A 17,236-nucleotide genomic window follows, 5' to 3' on the forward strand; every position below is an offset into this window, starting at 1 on the left:
ACCAGCAGACACAGTACCCTGCCTTTGAGACAAAACACTGATACATGTGACAGAACATTTCAAGCAGTAATAATCAGAAGCCACATATTCAGCAGCATCCAGAAAACAACTGAAATATCCTCCATTAAAATCTGTAGCTTTTTTTGCTATTGTTGATCAGTCTTTAACTGCTATTATGTGGTATTATATTATGAATAACTAATTATCTGCATCAGACAGGTACAGGAGATGCAAATCACATTTGCTCTGCAGTATGTACACTGATAACTTACACATCTATTAAAAATAAAGTGGTTTTCAAAATATCACCCAGGAGGCATGTGTTCTGTTCAGTGACCTTTGGAAACTCTAGTCCAATGAATAACTAGTGATGCGCAAATAAGTTGAGAGACAGTAGATAAAAAGTGCCTATAACCTTATATGTTATCTGTTATGAGGATGACTATGATAAAAAGATATATTGCTCTTTCATAATTTGCCCGAGAGAGCAAATCAATGAGAACATAAACTTGTATCCCTTTAAGTTGGACTGTTATGAAATTCATTATCCTGAACAATTAAAAATACAACATGCCGAAAAAGTGCAATGAATTGTATAATCTAAATATCTAATTTAATGGTAGTTTGCTACCTTACAGGCATTTGTTCACATGGCATCAGTCACATCTTGGTAAATCCGGCCTTGCACTCAAAACATTTTATGTAGAAAGAAGCCTAACTGTGTTTGCTTCAAGATGATAAAACTTCATATTACCAGAATGTTGGTAGAATATTGAAGGAATTCAGCAATGACAATCTTGCATCCGTTAGCAATCTTTGTAAGGACTACGATACATGACAAAGCTTAGACTTTCTTTCTCACAAAATATGCAGCCCAGCTGGTCTTGATCTTGTGGCAAAGAAAGTCCACAGTCTGAAGAAAACAGTTATGTAACCAAAAGGCAAGGAGACCCCACCAAATTCAGGAAGATATGATGCAGCACAAATTTTAAATCTCTCTCTTTTTTTTGTGCTACTTTTAAACCACACTACCAACAAAGCCTTCACCGCCAGCCCTGATTATAGCTCGTGCAATTCAGACTTGCATAAACATATCCTTTACACATAGATATGGTCTACAGCTTTTATACAGTCACTTGAACATTAAAAATACTTTTGCAATTTTTGTTTTATAGTATAAGACTATGTCTTCTATTATCATGCACATATGCAAGGAAAGCAAGGAGGTTAAAAGAGAAAAGATTCCTCAATTCCAGTTCACAAACTAAAAGGGAGTTACAAAGTCACACAGGCTCTTCCCAATAATCAAACGCCTAGTCGAGCACTGACATAGTTGTGGAAAAGAAAAGCATTCTGAATACTGGTCTGCAAGTAGCTACACCTGAAACTTCTTAAAAACATGAAAGGGTTATCCTGTTATATCACTCACATTTTCATAGTTTAGAATAAAGAGTGGACATCTTTATTCAGAATATAAATAATTTTATTCTTAACCACTTTTAATTTCATGAGTAATTGCATTATTTTTATTACAGATTATATTTTTTCCTATAAAAGAAGAATAAATTATACTTACCCTCTCCAAAGTAATTTCTTCAAATTCATATTCAATTTCTGTTCCATTGACCTAAAGAAAATAAAGTCAGAAAATTACTTAAATGCACATGGAAGGTAATTTGGTAGGGATACTGTACAGATATTCCAGTATGATCAGTTTACTGAAGCACATTTTTCAACATATAGGTGAGGCTATCTAAATTATAGCCTACTTAGCTCGCCTTTGTCTTGAATGGCATGTAATCAAGCCTATAAACTTGAAAACAGTAACAGTTCCGTATGTAAAACACTGAAATAATGGATAACTTACATAATATGACTGATGTTTGATATAGTGTGTTTGTGGACTTTGTGCAAATGTTTAAATAGTTTCCAAGGTAATAGTTTCATGTCAAAAATAGAAGACCTGTTTCTAAAAATTATTCTCACAAATGGAAGACAGATTAATTATTCGTTGCCTTACAAGCTCCAATTTACGTTGCAATACAAAAGCAGACAGGAAATTCATAGTACTTATGTAAAAATCACTCACTGACACATATACTGAAATACATCTTGTTTACTGTATTAACCTAGGGCAAGAACATGACAGAGGACCTTTGCAATAGACAGCTGAATGGCAAAAAGGCACAGAATGTTAATGCAATTCTTACGCTGAGTTTCAGTGTCAAAATAAATTAAGCTACAAAATGTAGAGCACCAAAATGGATTGCACCGGACAAGAAATCTATCAGCTGAAGACATGACACTGATTTAAGCAGTATTCTGAAACCTTGTTCCAGTCTGACATGGATTTTTTCTGTCCCTCTAGGCAACTCACTTAACATCCCTTTCTTAGTTTCCTCATTTCTTAAATGGGTAGAGGACCACATCTGAGAAAGCTACAAAAGCTGACTATATTGTAAGTAAACTGAAGAGTAATGAAAATACTTCTGTTATTACAATCTCAGAAGAATTTCAAAGTGTCCCTTAGCTACAGCTAGTCAGCAATTTTTTTATTTGACCAGAAAATAGATTAATCAAAAAAATAATAGATATTGCCCATGAATTATGCCTTTTAGTTTTTGTGATGCTAGGATATTTCTTGGAAAATAGTTTTGCTTTAGTGTTTTACTTAATTTATACTTAATGAAAAAAAAATATTTTGTCAGAGCAAAACTGAAGTGAAGCATTAGGGTTGACCTAATCTTGGAGGAACAAATTCGTTATTTCTCAGAACAAGAACATTTATTACTGCTCCCCACTCCCAGCTGCTAATTTTCTATATTAGCCTTCTAACTGCAATCAGAAAACACTGTACACAAATCATTCTTTATCTAGTCAAACACCTTTCAAATGTAATTAGGTACTTCTCTTGTGAATATTATAACTAGGCACATGTATCTACCAAACAAAAGCTTCCTATAAAAGCCACCAACTATTTAATTTGTCTGCAGTTCAAGATCTGATAAACCATGAAATCATTCATAGAAATACAACCCCCAGAATCTGTGTTCAAAAAGAAAGAGGGAGAGGGAGAAAAGTCCAAACAAATAAACCATGCTTAACCATGAAATGAAAACACAGCATCAATGAATAAAATATTTAATACATACATAATATTTGTATTTTTAACATTACTACAATCTGGTAATCACATCACACTACACTAAAAACAGATATGAACAAAAATTTTACTATAGGATATTTTCCTGTTCTATGTTATCCCTTTAATGCTTTCCGCATACTCTTTTATTAATATAGGCAACTTGCTAGGTATGGACAGCTTTATAGCTATTCCATTTTTTGTCCTTTCTTGTCTAATGATAATGAAATCAAAGCTATCTATATGCCTCTGTTTTCATGAACTTCTCTTTTATCTTAGGTTGGTGGATAGCTCTGATCTATGTCTTCAATTCCTCAGTCTTGCTCTATAAAGCTGTCTTCGCTTCACTGCTTATAATCACTTTTCCTTTGCATTAAAAACTCGTTAGTGCAGCAAAATGGGAAAAAGAGGGACATGAGAAGTGAGCAAGCTCTGTATAAAGATGAAAGGAGAAAACACAAGCTGAATACTCAATTTGTATTTGCACACAAACAATATCTTGATTATGATCATCTGAGGGGTTCCTTTTATCATCCACAGCCACGATTCCAAAAAGGTCTTCAGTTCAAATTGCCATTAATCGCAGCAGAGATCCATTATCAGGTTCCATAGCAGCAGGGATGATATGAATTAAAAAGCTGATCTTGATCCAACTCCTTTTGTTATTTAAGCATATATATCTACATATGCAGTTCACTGCCCTGTTTTTCTTGCTGGTTGCTCAGAAGACCAATGCAGTTCTTTTGTAAAGGATCTAATAAGATACTGCACCTACCTGAGGCAGGTGGAATAATGATGTATGCAGTACCATTCATTGCTAGCACCACTTTATTTCATATTTAGACTCTCTGGCCGCGCCTACACTGCTAAATTAGAGTCAATTTTCAGCCAAGTCTCAGTGCTTAAGGCTGTTTCTGTCTGGAGCCTGCTGGAAACAAATAGCCAAGGAGTGAGCCAACAGTTAAGCAGGAGGAGAATCATGGCTCCAGCGCTGGAACTGGCTTGTCGGTCCTCTCATTTAGTAGCATACGGACATACCCTCTGTTTTTGTCCATTTTAACTTGACAGTCTCTGGCCTGACAAAGCACCTAAACAGACTGTCTGAACCTGCAACTTCCATTTCTTTCAAGTAGTGGGAACCTGTTCCTATCTCTCTCTTTACTTGAGTTTTCTGAATTCTGCTTTTATATCAGATTGCAGCAAGAACACACAGCAAAATTTACTAAGGCCTCTATGATTTTAAATAGCTATGAAAAAGTCCAAACCTTTTCATATGGTTTTCTCTTGTTCTACACAGCCAAAGAAACCATCAGCATTTATGTGTCCATTTGGGAATATTCTTTCGCATTATTCAGGTGTGCAAGGTTGACAACAGATATCTTTAATCCCAACTAAATTTTTATATTTATAATGATGAAATGTGAGGTAGTCATCTAGCTCAGTGAAAAGAAGCAGGCACTTCTAGGTCTTAATTAATTTCATCCTACACTAGAAATCTCAGATAGGTTAGATGAATTGTGCCCCTGAGGTTTCCTTTCACTGAGTACAAACAGAGCCTAAAAAAGATGTTTAAAGTTTGGTGAGCACTTGCCTTAAATCGGTTTTCTCTGCATTACTCCTAACTCTAGACTGGTAACAAAGTTGTTCTGCTTAAGGGATGCAGTATGCCTTTCAGAATTATATACCAGTGAAAGGCCAGATCTCTGGTTTAGCAGCTTTTCTGACTGCTTTTTTGGGCTTGTCTGCACCTGTAACTGGCAGCACATGCACAGCGTGATATCCAGCACCTGCTCCCACAAGCCCAACTCTAGTAGTGATTAGAGTTATATACTAGTTTGTGAGAAACCTGAAATAAAGCCAGCACACAGAACACCAAAATAAGGACCTGACAAACTCAGATTTGTTTGTTCCTTTACGTGAAGAATTTTACTCTGACTTTCCAGGAAGTTCCTCTTGTTTAGTGCAGTTTAAGGATGACATAAGCAGCTGAAGTAGTCCTTTAATGAAACTCAGTTCTACAGATTATGATAGATTCCCAAAATCTTTGAGAATAACATTCTGTTGGGTTTTTAATTTTCATGTACTCTGTCACTTTGTTAAGACTTTTATGGAGAAGTTCTTTTCTCATAATAATAATTCGATGCTCTTTTTATACTTCTGCAATTATTTGATGCGATAGACCTGCTTACACTCAAACAAATAAGTGTTGCCTAATTCTTTCTTGCTAGTCTTCTACACATCTACCACTGCATCCACCACTCAATACAATAAAGAGATCATCATATGAATTTAATGATAAGAACTGTATTACAATAGTGGCCACAGCATCAAAACACTGACAATTTATACAACTGTAATATTCTGAGACCACTGCAGCTATTCTTTCTAATAAAATTGATGTCATTAGAGCTGTTTGTTATCTTTAGTCTTATTTTCAAGAAGACTGTTTTGCCTAAAAATTACAACATCTGTAGACTTTTATTACAAACAAAACCGCTTTTAATTATATTCAATTGGATATTGTTTTTCAGCTGTCTTCAAGAAAGAAGACTGCTTCTTCTACTTTTATTATCATATGCATAGGAAGATAACTACCCTGCCACTGATTTTCACTCAATATGAAAATTTGATTCTTTTGGCTGTATGGTTTGACCAGTTGCCTAACCACCCAAGCCTCACTGGAATACAGGCTTGCCAAATTCTTGTTGTACAAGTAACCCTAGGGCATGTTTGTCCTTTAAAAATTTCCAATTTACTGCATAATTAAGACAGGACATTTTACATTTCAGAAACGTCAAAGCCATTTGGGTAATTTAACAAGTATAGGATTTAAATAGCCTTTCATGATTTCTGTTTTATCAGCCAGACCAAAGAGCAATCTTTATTTAGCCCTTTGCCACCTCCAGATTTAGGTTATTTCTTCATTAATTGTCAAAGCTTCCTTATTGTTTCAAGAAACCTGCTGATGTACTTTAGATATTGTTTTCTAAAAGCATTAAAAGTTTCCTTTCACACTGCATATAAACATACAGAAAACAGCCTCCTGTGCTCTCTGATTACGAAGATGGTGATTTTGTGTTTCCAAATTGTCCTAAAGAGGCTGCCAGAAAGTTTTTCATGTTAATATTCTTTATCAAAGTGAGTCAGTGCATTTTATGGGATTTTTATACAAAATACCCCACATCTATTTTTAATCACAGTGCATAATTAAACCCACTTCCTTCTTTTCACCCATATTTCCTTTAGGAAACAAGGACAATATGTTAAGCTCTTTGAATGAAAATTTACCATAACCTAAAACTTTCTTGTCATAATACGACCGTTCTGGTGTGAAGAATGAAGAGTGAAAGACTACATGGTTTTGAAAGAAATTTATACTTTATCAGGAATAGGTCTTACAGTATATGTGCAACTGATTTGTGGATCCTTCCACAGATGCCTACAGAGCCCTCGACCACCAGTCATTGTACATCCTTTAGGGAAGATATCACCCTCAACACACGATTAGCAGAGCTCCAAGAAGCCAAAGCCAGCTCTTGGTCAACACCTGTAAAGATCTGCCGCACAGTCATGATCAACTTGTAACCTGCTCAAAGGGTGCTTTTTTTGCTCATTCTTTTCTTCTTAGATGTCTCCTATATCCTTCTCAGGTCTTAATTTTTAGTCAGCCTTCTTCTTCACTGTTTGAGTACCATACTCATCCTTTCCTCTCCTTCTTCCTCCCTCACTGTTGCCCTTGGTTTTCTTGTTTTCATTCTATTGGAGAAAATACACATTTAGCAAGTAACCATTATCACTCTTTGGTTGATTCCCAAATCGCTAATTTCATTTTACCCTACCTTATTTCTCAAATCTTGTTCAGAACAAAATCATGTTTTCTGTATCACTTGTGTATCACCATCCCCTAGCACTAGTCGCAGCTTCTCATGTCTCCACCTCAGCCTCCACTGCTTCCTCTGATTTTCATTCTTTTCATGTTTTTTACTTGTTTCTTCCTTCATACTACCTCCAAATCTGTTCTTTTCTTTTTCTCTCACATACAGATGCACACACATACATACCGAATTGAACATACTTTATCTAATCCCACTTCATCCAAAGGATTATTCATGATTAGCTTTCCACCTTCTCATCTTTTCCAACTAAACTTTTAACACAATCTTCTCCCACAACTCCTATTAAGTCACTCATACACTCCATGTACCTTGATTCCTTTCATTAATATGCTTCACCTGCTTAACCATAGTTTCAAAATCTCGTCTAAATGAGAGATTCTCTTCTGGTTTCCCCTACTTGCTGCTCTCACTCCTCGCAATCCTTTTCCATATTCAGCAACGATCTAGAATTTTTTTAGCTGTTTTGTCTCCATAGATCTGGCACTTTCTACAGTCCAAAAAACATATAACTTGATACCCTCCTCCTAGATATTCTTGTTATTTTATTTAGCTTATGTGGTATGTGATAACACTCTGTCTTTTACAACATGAGCCATCAAATTTTCCTTAATCTTCTCTTCGTTTTGTCCATATTCTGAGGTTGGCCATATACACCACAGAAGAAAAGTGCCTATATGCTTGTAAGTGTAAGCACTCGGTACACCTAATGCAGGCCCATCGCAGAACTCCCAGTTTCATAAGCATAATCCATGGAGGAGATCAAAGCAGACATCATAATTTCAAATGGGGTTCACATAAATGGAAATGAACTTACATCCATGCGTGAATTCCGTTTAGGCTAGTACTTCCAAGTTGTACAAAATTAGTATCAACAAAAGAAGAAAGCAAATTTCAGCTTTTGTACTTACAACCTTCTCTCTTTAAGAGAAATTCATATGCCATCATGTTAGCTATCTAATAGGTAGAAATCTAAGTTAAGCAGTCATCTAGGCTTTTTTTTACAGGCACTGGAGAGAGGAATCAAGAGGAGGCGATTTATGCCATGTGCCTCAGTCTTCAGATGGAATTCCCATTTGAGGAACCTGTGTCTGCCCACTGACTATATAGAGACACTTTAGACTTTTAGGATGTGCATCCTAAAAAAATAATTTCATTAAATTCCTTACATTTCTTTATCTTGAATTTATAATATACATCAGTGCAGGAATTTGAAACAGTGCATTCCAGAGAACTGGATACAGTCATTTCTTTCCACAAAATTACATTCTTTCTTGTGCAATTCAGGTCATTTGCTATATGGCTTCAGAAGTTCGCAGTCACTCTGCCTTTCATTTTCTTCTGTGCTTCTGCCGTTGCTGACAGCCTAACATATGAGTTATTGTAAACTCTCAGTTTGTCAGGTTCCTATATCTCTGGTCCATTTCAGTTTTAGAAGAAAATCCATCAAACTTTTCAACAGTCTGAACAGTTCATACATTTCTAGAAATGATTTTCCTGTGTGATATTTCATTCTATGCACAAGATGATACATAAAAATGGAAAATTGCTGTTGCTTGATTGACCTTATTTCATCAACAAAGATTATGAAGTACTTGTTACTTGGGACTTACAAGGTTATTTTAATAATGTTTAATACTGTAATTTGCATAATTTTATTTAAAAGGTTGGTAACTGTAGTTAAAGTGTTTAAAAGGCAGAAATGAATACATAAACTGTGGGCTGTTTGATTCATTTAAGCACTTCAGATAAAATTTTCTCTCCATTTTAGGGAGAAATCAATAGAATACTAACTGGGAAAATTTAAGGCAAGGAAAGAACAGCAATAATTTACTACATTCTTTGATATCCATGACATGTTTATGTAGCAATCATATAACTAAATATATATAATATACATAATGGGCATGCCCCATTTCCTCAAATAAACATACAACCAACATAATCTAGTTCCTTGCAATTTGTTAAATGACAACGTACTCTGACTCATATTTTTATGCCTAAAATTGTCTCCCTGTACCTTTGTTTACCTTTGAGAGTTAATACTCCCTTCCCTGCTCTCTCACCCCATTGCCTATGAACAATCCACAATGAATTCTTTTCTTCTCATGTGTTAACTCTAGAACAAGTACTGAAGGCTAAACTGTACGCTCAGTAACACTGGTGCAATCCCATTGGTGTCACTGGGCTTGTACGAATCTAACTGATGTCACATTTATTCATCTGTGGATGTGCTTACACCTGCAGGAGGGAGCAGACCTGAAAAGGTAAAGAAAATACTTACACAGATAATAAAGATGAGAAATAAGGAATATTCACATAAATAAAGTACATGTACATTTATAAAGAAACATTCATATATTCCACAGGAGAAGCTTTTTACACGTGAATCACTTGCTTTACAAATATTTTTACACCAGCAGAAAGGTTCACTATTTCTCTTAAAATCTTGGAAGACTTTTTAGTGTATGTATGGGCAGGGAGCCATAGTCCTTTGCACTTTACATCTAAAAGCATAGCAGAACAGCTCCCTCATGCCCAATTAATTTTGCTGCAGAAAAAAAATAAAAGAGAATCTGAATGGCTAAGACAAAATCAAAGTGGTTTTCTGCTCCTCCTCACAAGCTCAGGGAAAGAAAATTGATGTAACTCTTGCTCACAGGGATTGACAGTGCAAACCCTGAGAAGCAGCTAATACAGCACAACTGATCATCACCAGTCACAATCTAAGCCTAGCCAAAATTCAGCAAATTGTTCCAAATGCTTCTCAGCTTTCTTGGTGGGAAAAACTGGTTTGTATCAGTTTGAGAGAAATTTCAGTTTTTCATAAAAATTTCTTCAACTTAAATCTAAGGAGAGAGGGAAAAATCACTTTCATCCACCTTCAGTTTAATTTCCTATACAAAGATGAAATCTTGAAATGTTACTTCTGAAATAATTTCTATGCATTACCTCGGTATTCTAAAAAAAAAAAGATTATGCTTTCAAGGTTATCTATTAACTACTGCATACAACAGCAGAGATGCTTTACTGAAGCACTAAGGAAAAAGCCAAAAGAAAGCTTGAGAAAAATGCTGACACATAATGCTTTTTAAAACAAGCACAAAAAGCTTGTACTGTACAATAAACCCCCTCAGATTAAGAAAGCAGTGTTGGGAAAAAACCTATGGCAGAAAAAATATTCTAAGAATATTTTTAATACACTAAAATGCACAACTGCAATGCAGAAATACTTTGAAAATATTTAATGTTAGGCAATACCACTTTAAAATATCAAGTATTGCATCATCCCTATTCAGAAGTAGAGCATAATTTACCAATTATATGAAGTATCTTTAGTATGTTCTCCACATGTTTCCTGACATAATGAAACCTAGGATTTCCACATCTGAACTGTAAACTATATGGCAGCAGAGATTTGGAAAATATTCTGGTTCCTATCTCACCAATATGTAATAAAGTTAGTGGTCAGTGATCATCGTAGGTAGATATGTGTATAATATATCTCCTGCACATCAAATGCTCTAATATCCACAAGGCCACTAAACAGGCATTCCTGGGCTTTGCTACACTGTACATGCTCTAAAATGTCTGCTCCACAGATGTGTTATTTTTCAGGATTACATTTTTTTCTGCCTCATCCCATAGTTGGAATATGTTGTGTTAGGATATGTGATAAAAGCTCATCTGCACCCCCAGAAGGGAACACAGAGAGTCAGTGGCAGGTGAGGGAGCCCAAATAACACCCTGCCTGGCTGCTCGCAGGCTCATCACAGGAGCCATCAGCCCATCAAAGGTGAGCACACACACAAGAGCACAGAGGCACAAGGGCAGGTGGTGGAACCCCTATAACCCCGTCAGAGACCCATCCCCTCCCAGGGAAGCCTCATCCCCATGGGCTAAGGGTGACACCCAGCACCATGGGTCAGCTGGAGAGCACCTTACGGACTGGGGAGCGTATCACTGCCTATGGGGGTGGGACACATTGGGGGAACAAGCATCTTGGCGTTGTAACAAGACTTACGAGATTTTTAGGGGAGGAACTGAAGGTCTGGAAAAAGGAGGGATAAAGGTGATTTGGAGAGGAACAAGAATGGGAAAACAGAGGGATAAAGAGATAAAAGGGGCCAGTCACATGTAAACAAGGCTGGTCAGTGCACTTCCCTGTCCGTGCCCTGTGCCTGCTGAGCATTGTCTGTCACATCTTCTATTAAACTCCATTTCTACGTATTTTCTTGGGTGAGGGGTGCTCTGTTCTCTGTGTGTGTGTGTGTATGGGTATGGCGGTCTGTGGCACCAGCAGCTGGAGTGCGTGCGGGTGTGTATGGCAGTGGATGATTGCCAGCAAATGTCAAGCTGGGCTAGCTGGTGAGTAGGTGATGCAGTCAGAAGCCAGGGGCGTGTGTGTAATTGGGAGTGGGACAACTGGAGGAGTTGGCTGCTGGAGGGACAAGGGGTCCATGACAACTGCCCAAGAGACTTTAGGATCCAAGGGTTGACTGAGACACCCGTGCGTGTGTGTTACTGTGCAGGGGGAAGAGCAAGGATCCACGGCCAGCTACTGGATGGACCGTGTGTCTAAGCTCAGTTGTTGGAGGGATCCACTGTGTGTGTGTGTGTTGGTGTGTGCAAAGGGGTCTGTACCAGCAGCTGGAGAGGGCTTGCAGCCTCAAGGGCTTGCACACCCAGGTGCCAGCATCTGGGACAACAAGGATCTGGAGCCAGCTCTACTGAGTTGACCGAGTGTTTAAATCCAGCTACTGGCAGGTTTCACACTGTACATATGTATATATACATACATATGAGGGGTGGGGGAACGACACACGATGAGGCCATTGGTGGTGCTTTTGTTTGTGTGAGTGCCGATTGCGTCTGTGTTGTTCTGTTCAGCCATGTGTATACGTGTATACGTGTCCTGTTCATGTGTGCTTACTGGGAATACACACTCAGCCTCGCTACTGGTTGGACATTGCGACATGGAGTTGCAGCAGCCTCGCCTCTATCCAGCTACCAAACTCAGCAACCCCCTAACGTCATGTAATAATTCATGAACACGTATTGCAGATATAGTAAGTTTTGCTATCACAGACTACAACACAATGCAAGGCTAAACTGAGAAAAAAATTGCTTAACTTTGCAGGCTCGTGTTCATTGCTATGTACCTCCTATTTTCACTAAAGCAGAAAGATTAAAAATGTGACAGGGAAAGCTATTCTCGTAATCTTTTTGAGTTATTCTTCACTAAGAATTGGCAGGGAAAGAACAACAGCTAGAAAGAGACCTGGAAGTAAGAAACTGTGCTCAAAGTATATATGATGGCAAACTATATACAGTGTTAAAGCTTTAACTTTAGTAAAGCAGGGGAATGCTTACAAAATATAAATTAACTAGGTTTTAGGTACAGCCAAATATCAAAAAGATGTGGAATTCAGGAATTGGGTAGAAAGTCAAGTATCATTTATTTTCCGCCAATAGGTCTGCATATAAGCTTCATTGAGACATGTAATTGAAACGGGGGTGCCCAGTCTTATTGATGAGACTGGGGGGTGCCAACCTGTCTTATTGATGAGATTGGGGGGTGCCAACCTGTCTTATTGATGAGATCAGACTCCTTAAGTCATGAGAATGGCTCCTGGAAATTGGTCCCTATTTTGAAAGAAAGATGGACATCTTTCAACAATGTCAAGGTATATGAAAAAATGTTCCATAAACTAGAATATATTTGTGTCCTTCTACATGAAAATCAAATGCCTGGAGAACGAAAGAGGAGCACTTCTCCGACTTATTTTATAAACAAACTTCAAAGTAATACACAATGCCTCTAAAAAGAAATGAAACAGTATTGAAAGCACCAGCTGCAAATTACATTTGTCCTCCTCTGGAGGAATAACAGGAGGTCATATGAACAGTTGGGGACTTTTACAATTTATAGAGTAAGAAAGACCACTATTAAGATAACAGCAATCTGCTTCTACTAAGGAGAAAGGTGATGGTGAAATCAGAGTGATTAATCAACCTTGTATGCTGCGCATTATTTGAAAAATTATTATTGCTCAATAGTTTCAAGATAAAGCCAGTGTGCTATGCTCACCTTTCCATTACCTTTGCAAAGTCTAAGTCCTGAATGTGGACATTAGACAAGATTAATTTTGTTATGACCACACTACCGCCCAATTAAGCTGTGTAAAGAATGAAACAATCACACTTGCCAAAATCCAATAAAGTGAAGTTTTCTGCCTAGCTAACAGAAAACATCACATATTCAGCACAAATAATTTATGACTAAAAAGAATCCAAAGATTTAAACTGTTGCCATCTTCATGCAGAACAATTTACACGCACAAATCACTCGACAGCTGATTGAATATGGTAATGTAAGATACAAAAAATTTCACTTCAGTTGTCATTTCTTTTTATTAATAATCTCCACAAAGTGGAAATTTATCTCATGTGTGCATCTTTACTTTCTATTACCCTCAAACTAAGTCAATCTTCTTTAGAAAATTATGAGAGCTGGGATTTTTAGGATCAGGAAAACAGATATTATCTGTGGTATATTTGGGTTTGCTACTATATGCAGAAAGCTAGGTCATCTAAACATTGATTAAAAATATAATTTACCATTGAGGTTGATTCACCAAATCACTATATTAAAAGTAGCATGAATTTTTATTATGTAAAATATGGATTAGAAATGAGTCACATTCCAAAACATTCAACACTCACAACTTGCAACAGTAGGGACTTTGCTTCAGAACGTTTCCTGAAACTGCGCTGAAGGTGTGTTAGTTTTACGGCATGGACCAGCTAATCCCTGGCTAACAATGGGGGAAAATGAGAGAGAATTTAAATGGTTAATTTTGCATTTTTATTAAAGCAAAATGGTGTTCATTCAGATTTATTTATATTGCTATAGGAAAAGAGTAAGGACGCAGTACAGCTATTCTAAAATTTTAAAAAGTTAGCATAAATAATGTGAAAAACCCCTCCTATAAAAACTGCAGTGGATAATGTTAAGAGCAATACATAAAAGACTATAAGGGAAGGAAATCTTTTCTATCCAATGTTATTACTAATGTTGCATTACGTACTGCCAGGATAACAACCACCTTGCCTTGGCTGAACTTTAAGAGGTAGTTTGCAAAGCAAAACATCAATCAATTGTAGACATAAAAAATAAATATCCTTAAAATTACAAAGAAGGGTTCTTGTAAAATAAATTTCAGATATATCTTATATTAAAGGACTAAAGCGTCACAGAAATTAAGCCCTTCCATTTCCAATAAGGCATGAAACCAACATTTTTCTTTTCCACTTTTCATCAAAACTAGTTTTCTCTTCAATACTGAGCTGTTACTTTCTCTTTACTTCTTAGGTTATCCAGGGTCAAAGGAATACGTCTGTCTCTGACAACAGCACTCTAAATTTTGCCTAACTAATGTCTGAAGTCCTCCAAAATGAAGTCTTATGGAACGGGAAAGCTCTTTCTTCCTTTTGTATAATTAAAACAATTAAGATAATGACATCTGTGCTAACTCTTCTTTCACTTTTGAAAACAGCTTTCAGTTAAGTTCTACACCTTTCTAATACAGTGAAATCTACCTACAAGCACCATTGTCTCAAATCACAAAGAAATTAAGTCTATAGATAAGTAATTATTCACTTGTACTCTATTTCCCAATTCAGTTCAGAACTGTGACTTCATGACAAAGTAATTCAGAATAAAGCTATTGCCGTGGAAAAATAGTCTTGTGTACTTGAAGAGCTTTATTAACTTCTTAAATATATATCCCAATTAAGCCTTTTATGCAAAAAAAACCCCAACTAAAATGAACAGAAACATTTATGGAAGGCAATGGGTTTGATGGCTTAAGACCATGGATTGTACTATAAAAGCATATTTTCAAGAGGTTATGTTAACCACTGGATCCTTGCAAACCCACAGATCTTACTGATTTTAGCTTGCTGCTACAAAATCCAGTAATGTTAACTGTGGGTCTGTAGTGTAATATATCAAAAATGACACAAAAGCAAAAGCTAATTCAAGGCCAGGGAGAGCAAGACAAAAACAAATTCAAACTACATTTAATTTAGGTCAGTTCAGGCCGTGCAATTCTAGGCTGACTCAAATCTCCAAGTGCTTCAAACAGCTCTAACAGACACTCTGCATTCTGCAGCACATACCAACCTCATGGACAAATTATCTTGGACAAATTAAAAATGAAATATAGCTGGGTGTAGAGGAGGGGTATGTACACACATCCCTACACCCACAAAAGTGTATATGATTTTTCTCAAAGTGATAAAAATAACTGATAGAACAGTGCCTTGCTGGCTTCCCCACAGTAGAGGCTACGAGGATCAGAGCAGTGGCCCAACCGGAACAGACTTCGCAAAAGCAAAGCGCGGCGCCTCTTTCAGGGGGTTTACTTCAGTGTCACCCAAAGAACTGACTGCCTGATAGTGGGCAGAGGGTATCCAGAAGCCTGTTGTCGAGTTTCGTTTTTTGTCAGAAAGCCTGCTTCATAAGCTCCAGTGTGTGAACTAAAGACTGGTAAATGCGGGGAATTTGCTTCTCAAGCACACCCATGATCTGGACTAAAATGCTAAGAGTACGTGCACTCTAAATAGTCCAAATCCAAAAAGTATGAGGCATTACACTTTTTCTATGCTGCGTCCACCTGAAGCAAAGGGACACGGACAAGTGTATGATGTGCTCTCTTTACAGTTCAATAAGCTCCTCTCTCCCAGTCCGCTAATGGCAATGTTTCAATCAAGTGTCTACAGAAGGAACTTCTTGATTGAATCTAAAGGCTAGGGTTATTCACAGGTAATTGAAAAGTATTATAATTTAGCAGAATGAAAGTGTGAAGGAGTAATTAGATATGTGACCAGGGGATGCTTTTACTTGATAGATTGACAGGATGTTGATATTTCTACCTGCATCCAGACATAGTGAAGCTTTTCTGATTTTTTATGTAAGGTGATATGTAGCACTCAAATATGCAAAGTAGTTCTCATTCCTGAGGAGAAGAAAAGAAATCCTCCCAAATCTTGAAGTTATTTTACTTTAAAGAATTTTTTTTCCCTCTAGTTAAAAATTATGTCTTTGATGAGGCTTAAATATTCAAAATTGCATCCAGAATTTAAAAGGAAAACCCAGTAAAAACACTGACTTTTTACTCCAAAATCACTTTGGCCCCTTTTGTAAAGATGTTCCTTTCTAAAACAGTATATTTTAAAAGAAAAGGTTTGAAATATATTGATTTTCAGGTAGAAAAGCAATTGATATGATATAGAGGCAAAATAAACTAGATTCATAAGATTAATTCTGTACTTTTGCTTTGGGTTTCGGACAGCAGCAACATATTTTTCTGCTATCCATCATACTAAAATCCAATTAAGTCATCAGATAGCAGGATGAAGATATTTTTATCTTTGCGTGTTGAAGGGGAATTGTTTTATGCTAGTTCATTAGTCTTGTGTTATGTAGTACCTTTTTCGCTAATGATCTCAAAGTATTTTATAAACAGGATTTAAATCAATCATGTCAATACTGCTATTATAAAAGAAAAATCTCTTATCCCACTGCAGAAAGGATGACATGCAGAACACAGCAGCATTTGCCAGGGCAAACAACATTGTTGTGATACAATTCAAGGGCCAAAACAGAGAAGGCAAGACAATGCAGCTTTTAAAAACTAGCACAGAGCTCTACCAGATTTAGCTTTTCCATTGTAATCCACATTAACTGACAGACTGAAAGATGAGTATAAACAACGAACAAAACAAAACTGGTGTTTAACAATCTGGAAAACATAAAAGTCATTCGAGATAATAAGATGTGCAATCTGACTTTCAAGACTGTGATCAAACTAATTAAGAAGCAACAAATTTATACTAAAGAGAAGTCAATGGGAAAATATATACTTATATGTTGATATTTTTATATATTTTAATACACTCATTAATAAAAAAATCCCAAATCCAAGAGCTCCCTACTTTTGTGAAAATACAGATTGTATCTTTGTAGACAAGAATGTCTCTTTACTCCTCTATTACCATTGTCTTCAAAAATTTGCTCATCAGTCATAGTTATATATGAAATTTAATATTCACTATGTAATGCCACATGACTTATGTTTTATTGTAGAACTATATAAGGCCACCTCCCTCCTCCAATTTACTTATTTAGGTCTAG

General features: G+C 36.6%; 1 protein-coding gene across 21 annotated transcripts in view; it reads right to left on the reverse strand.

Annotated features, from left to right (window-relative positions):
- DLG2 (discs large MAGUK scaffold protein 2) overlaps window positions 1-17,236 on the reverse strand; it is a 1,063,600-nt gene that overhangs the window by 406,745 nt on the left and 639,619 nt on the right. For all 21 annotated transcript variants that reach the window (XM_076328370.1, XM_076328369.1, XM_076328371.1 and 18 more), the window contains one exon: window positions 1,577-1,627. In XM_076328370.1, the coding sequence (XP_076184485.1) occupies window positions 1,577-1,627 (51 nt within the window). The remainder of the gene's footprint in view (window positions 1-1,576; window positions 1,628-17,236) is intronic.

The sequence above is a fragment of the Aptenodytes patagonicus genome, chromosome 1 (assembly GCF_965638725.1).
Source record: "Aptenodytes patagonicus chromosome 1, bAptPat1.pri.cur, whole genome shotgun sequence".
NCBI lineage: Eukaryota > Metazoa > Chordata > Aves > Sphenisciformes > Spheniscidae > Aptenodytes > Aptenodytes patagonicus.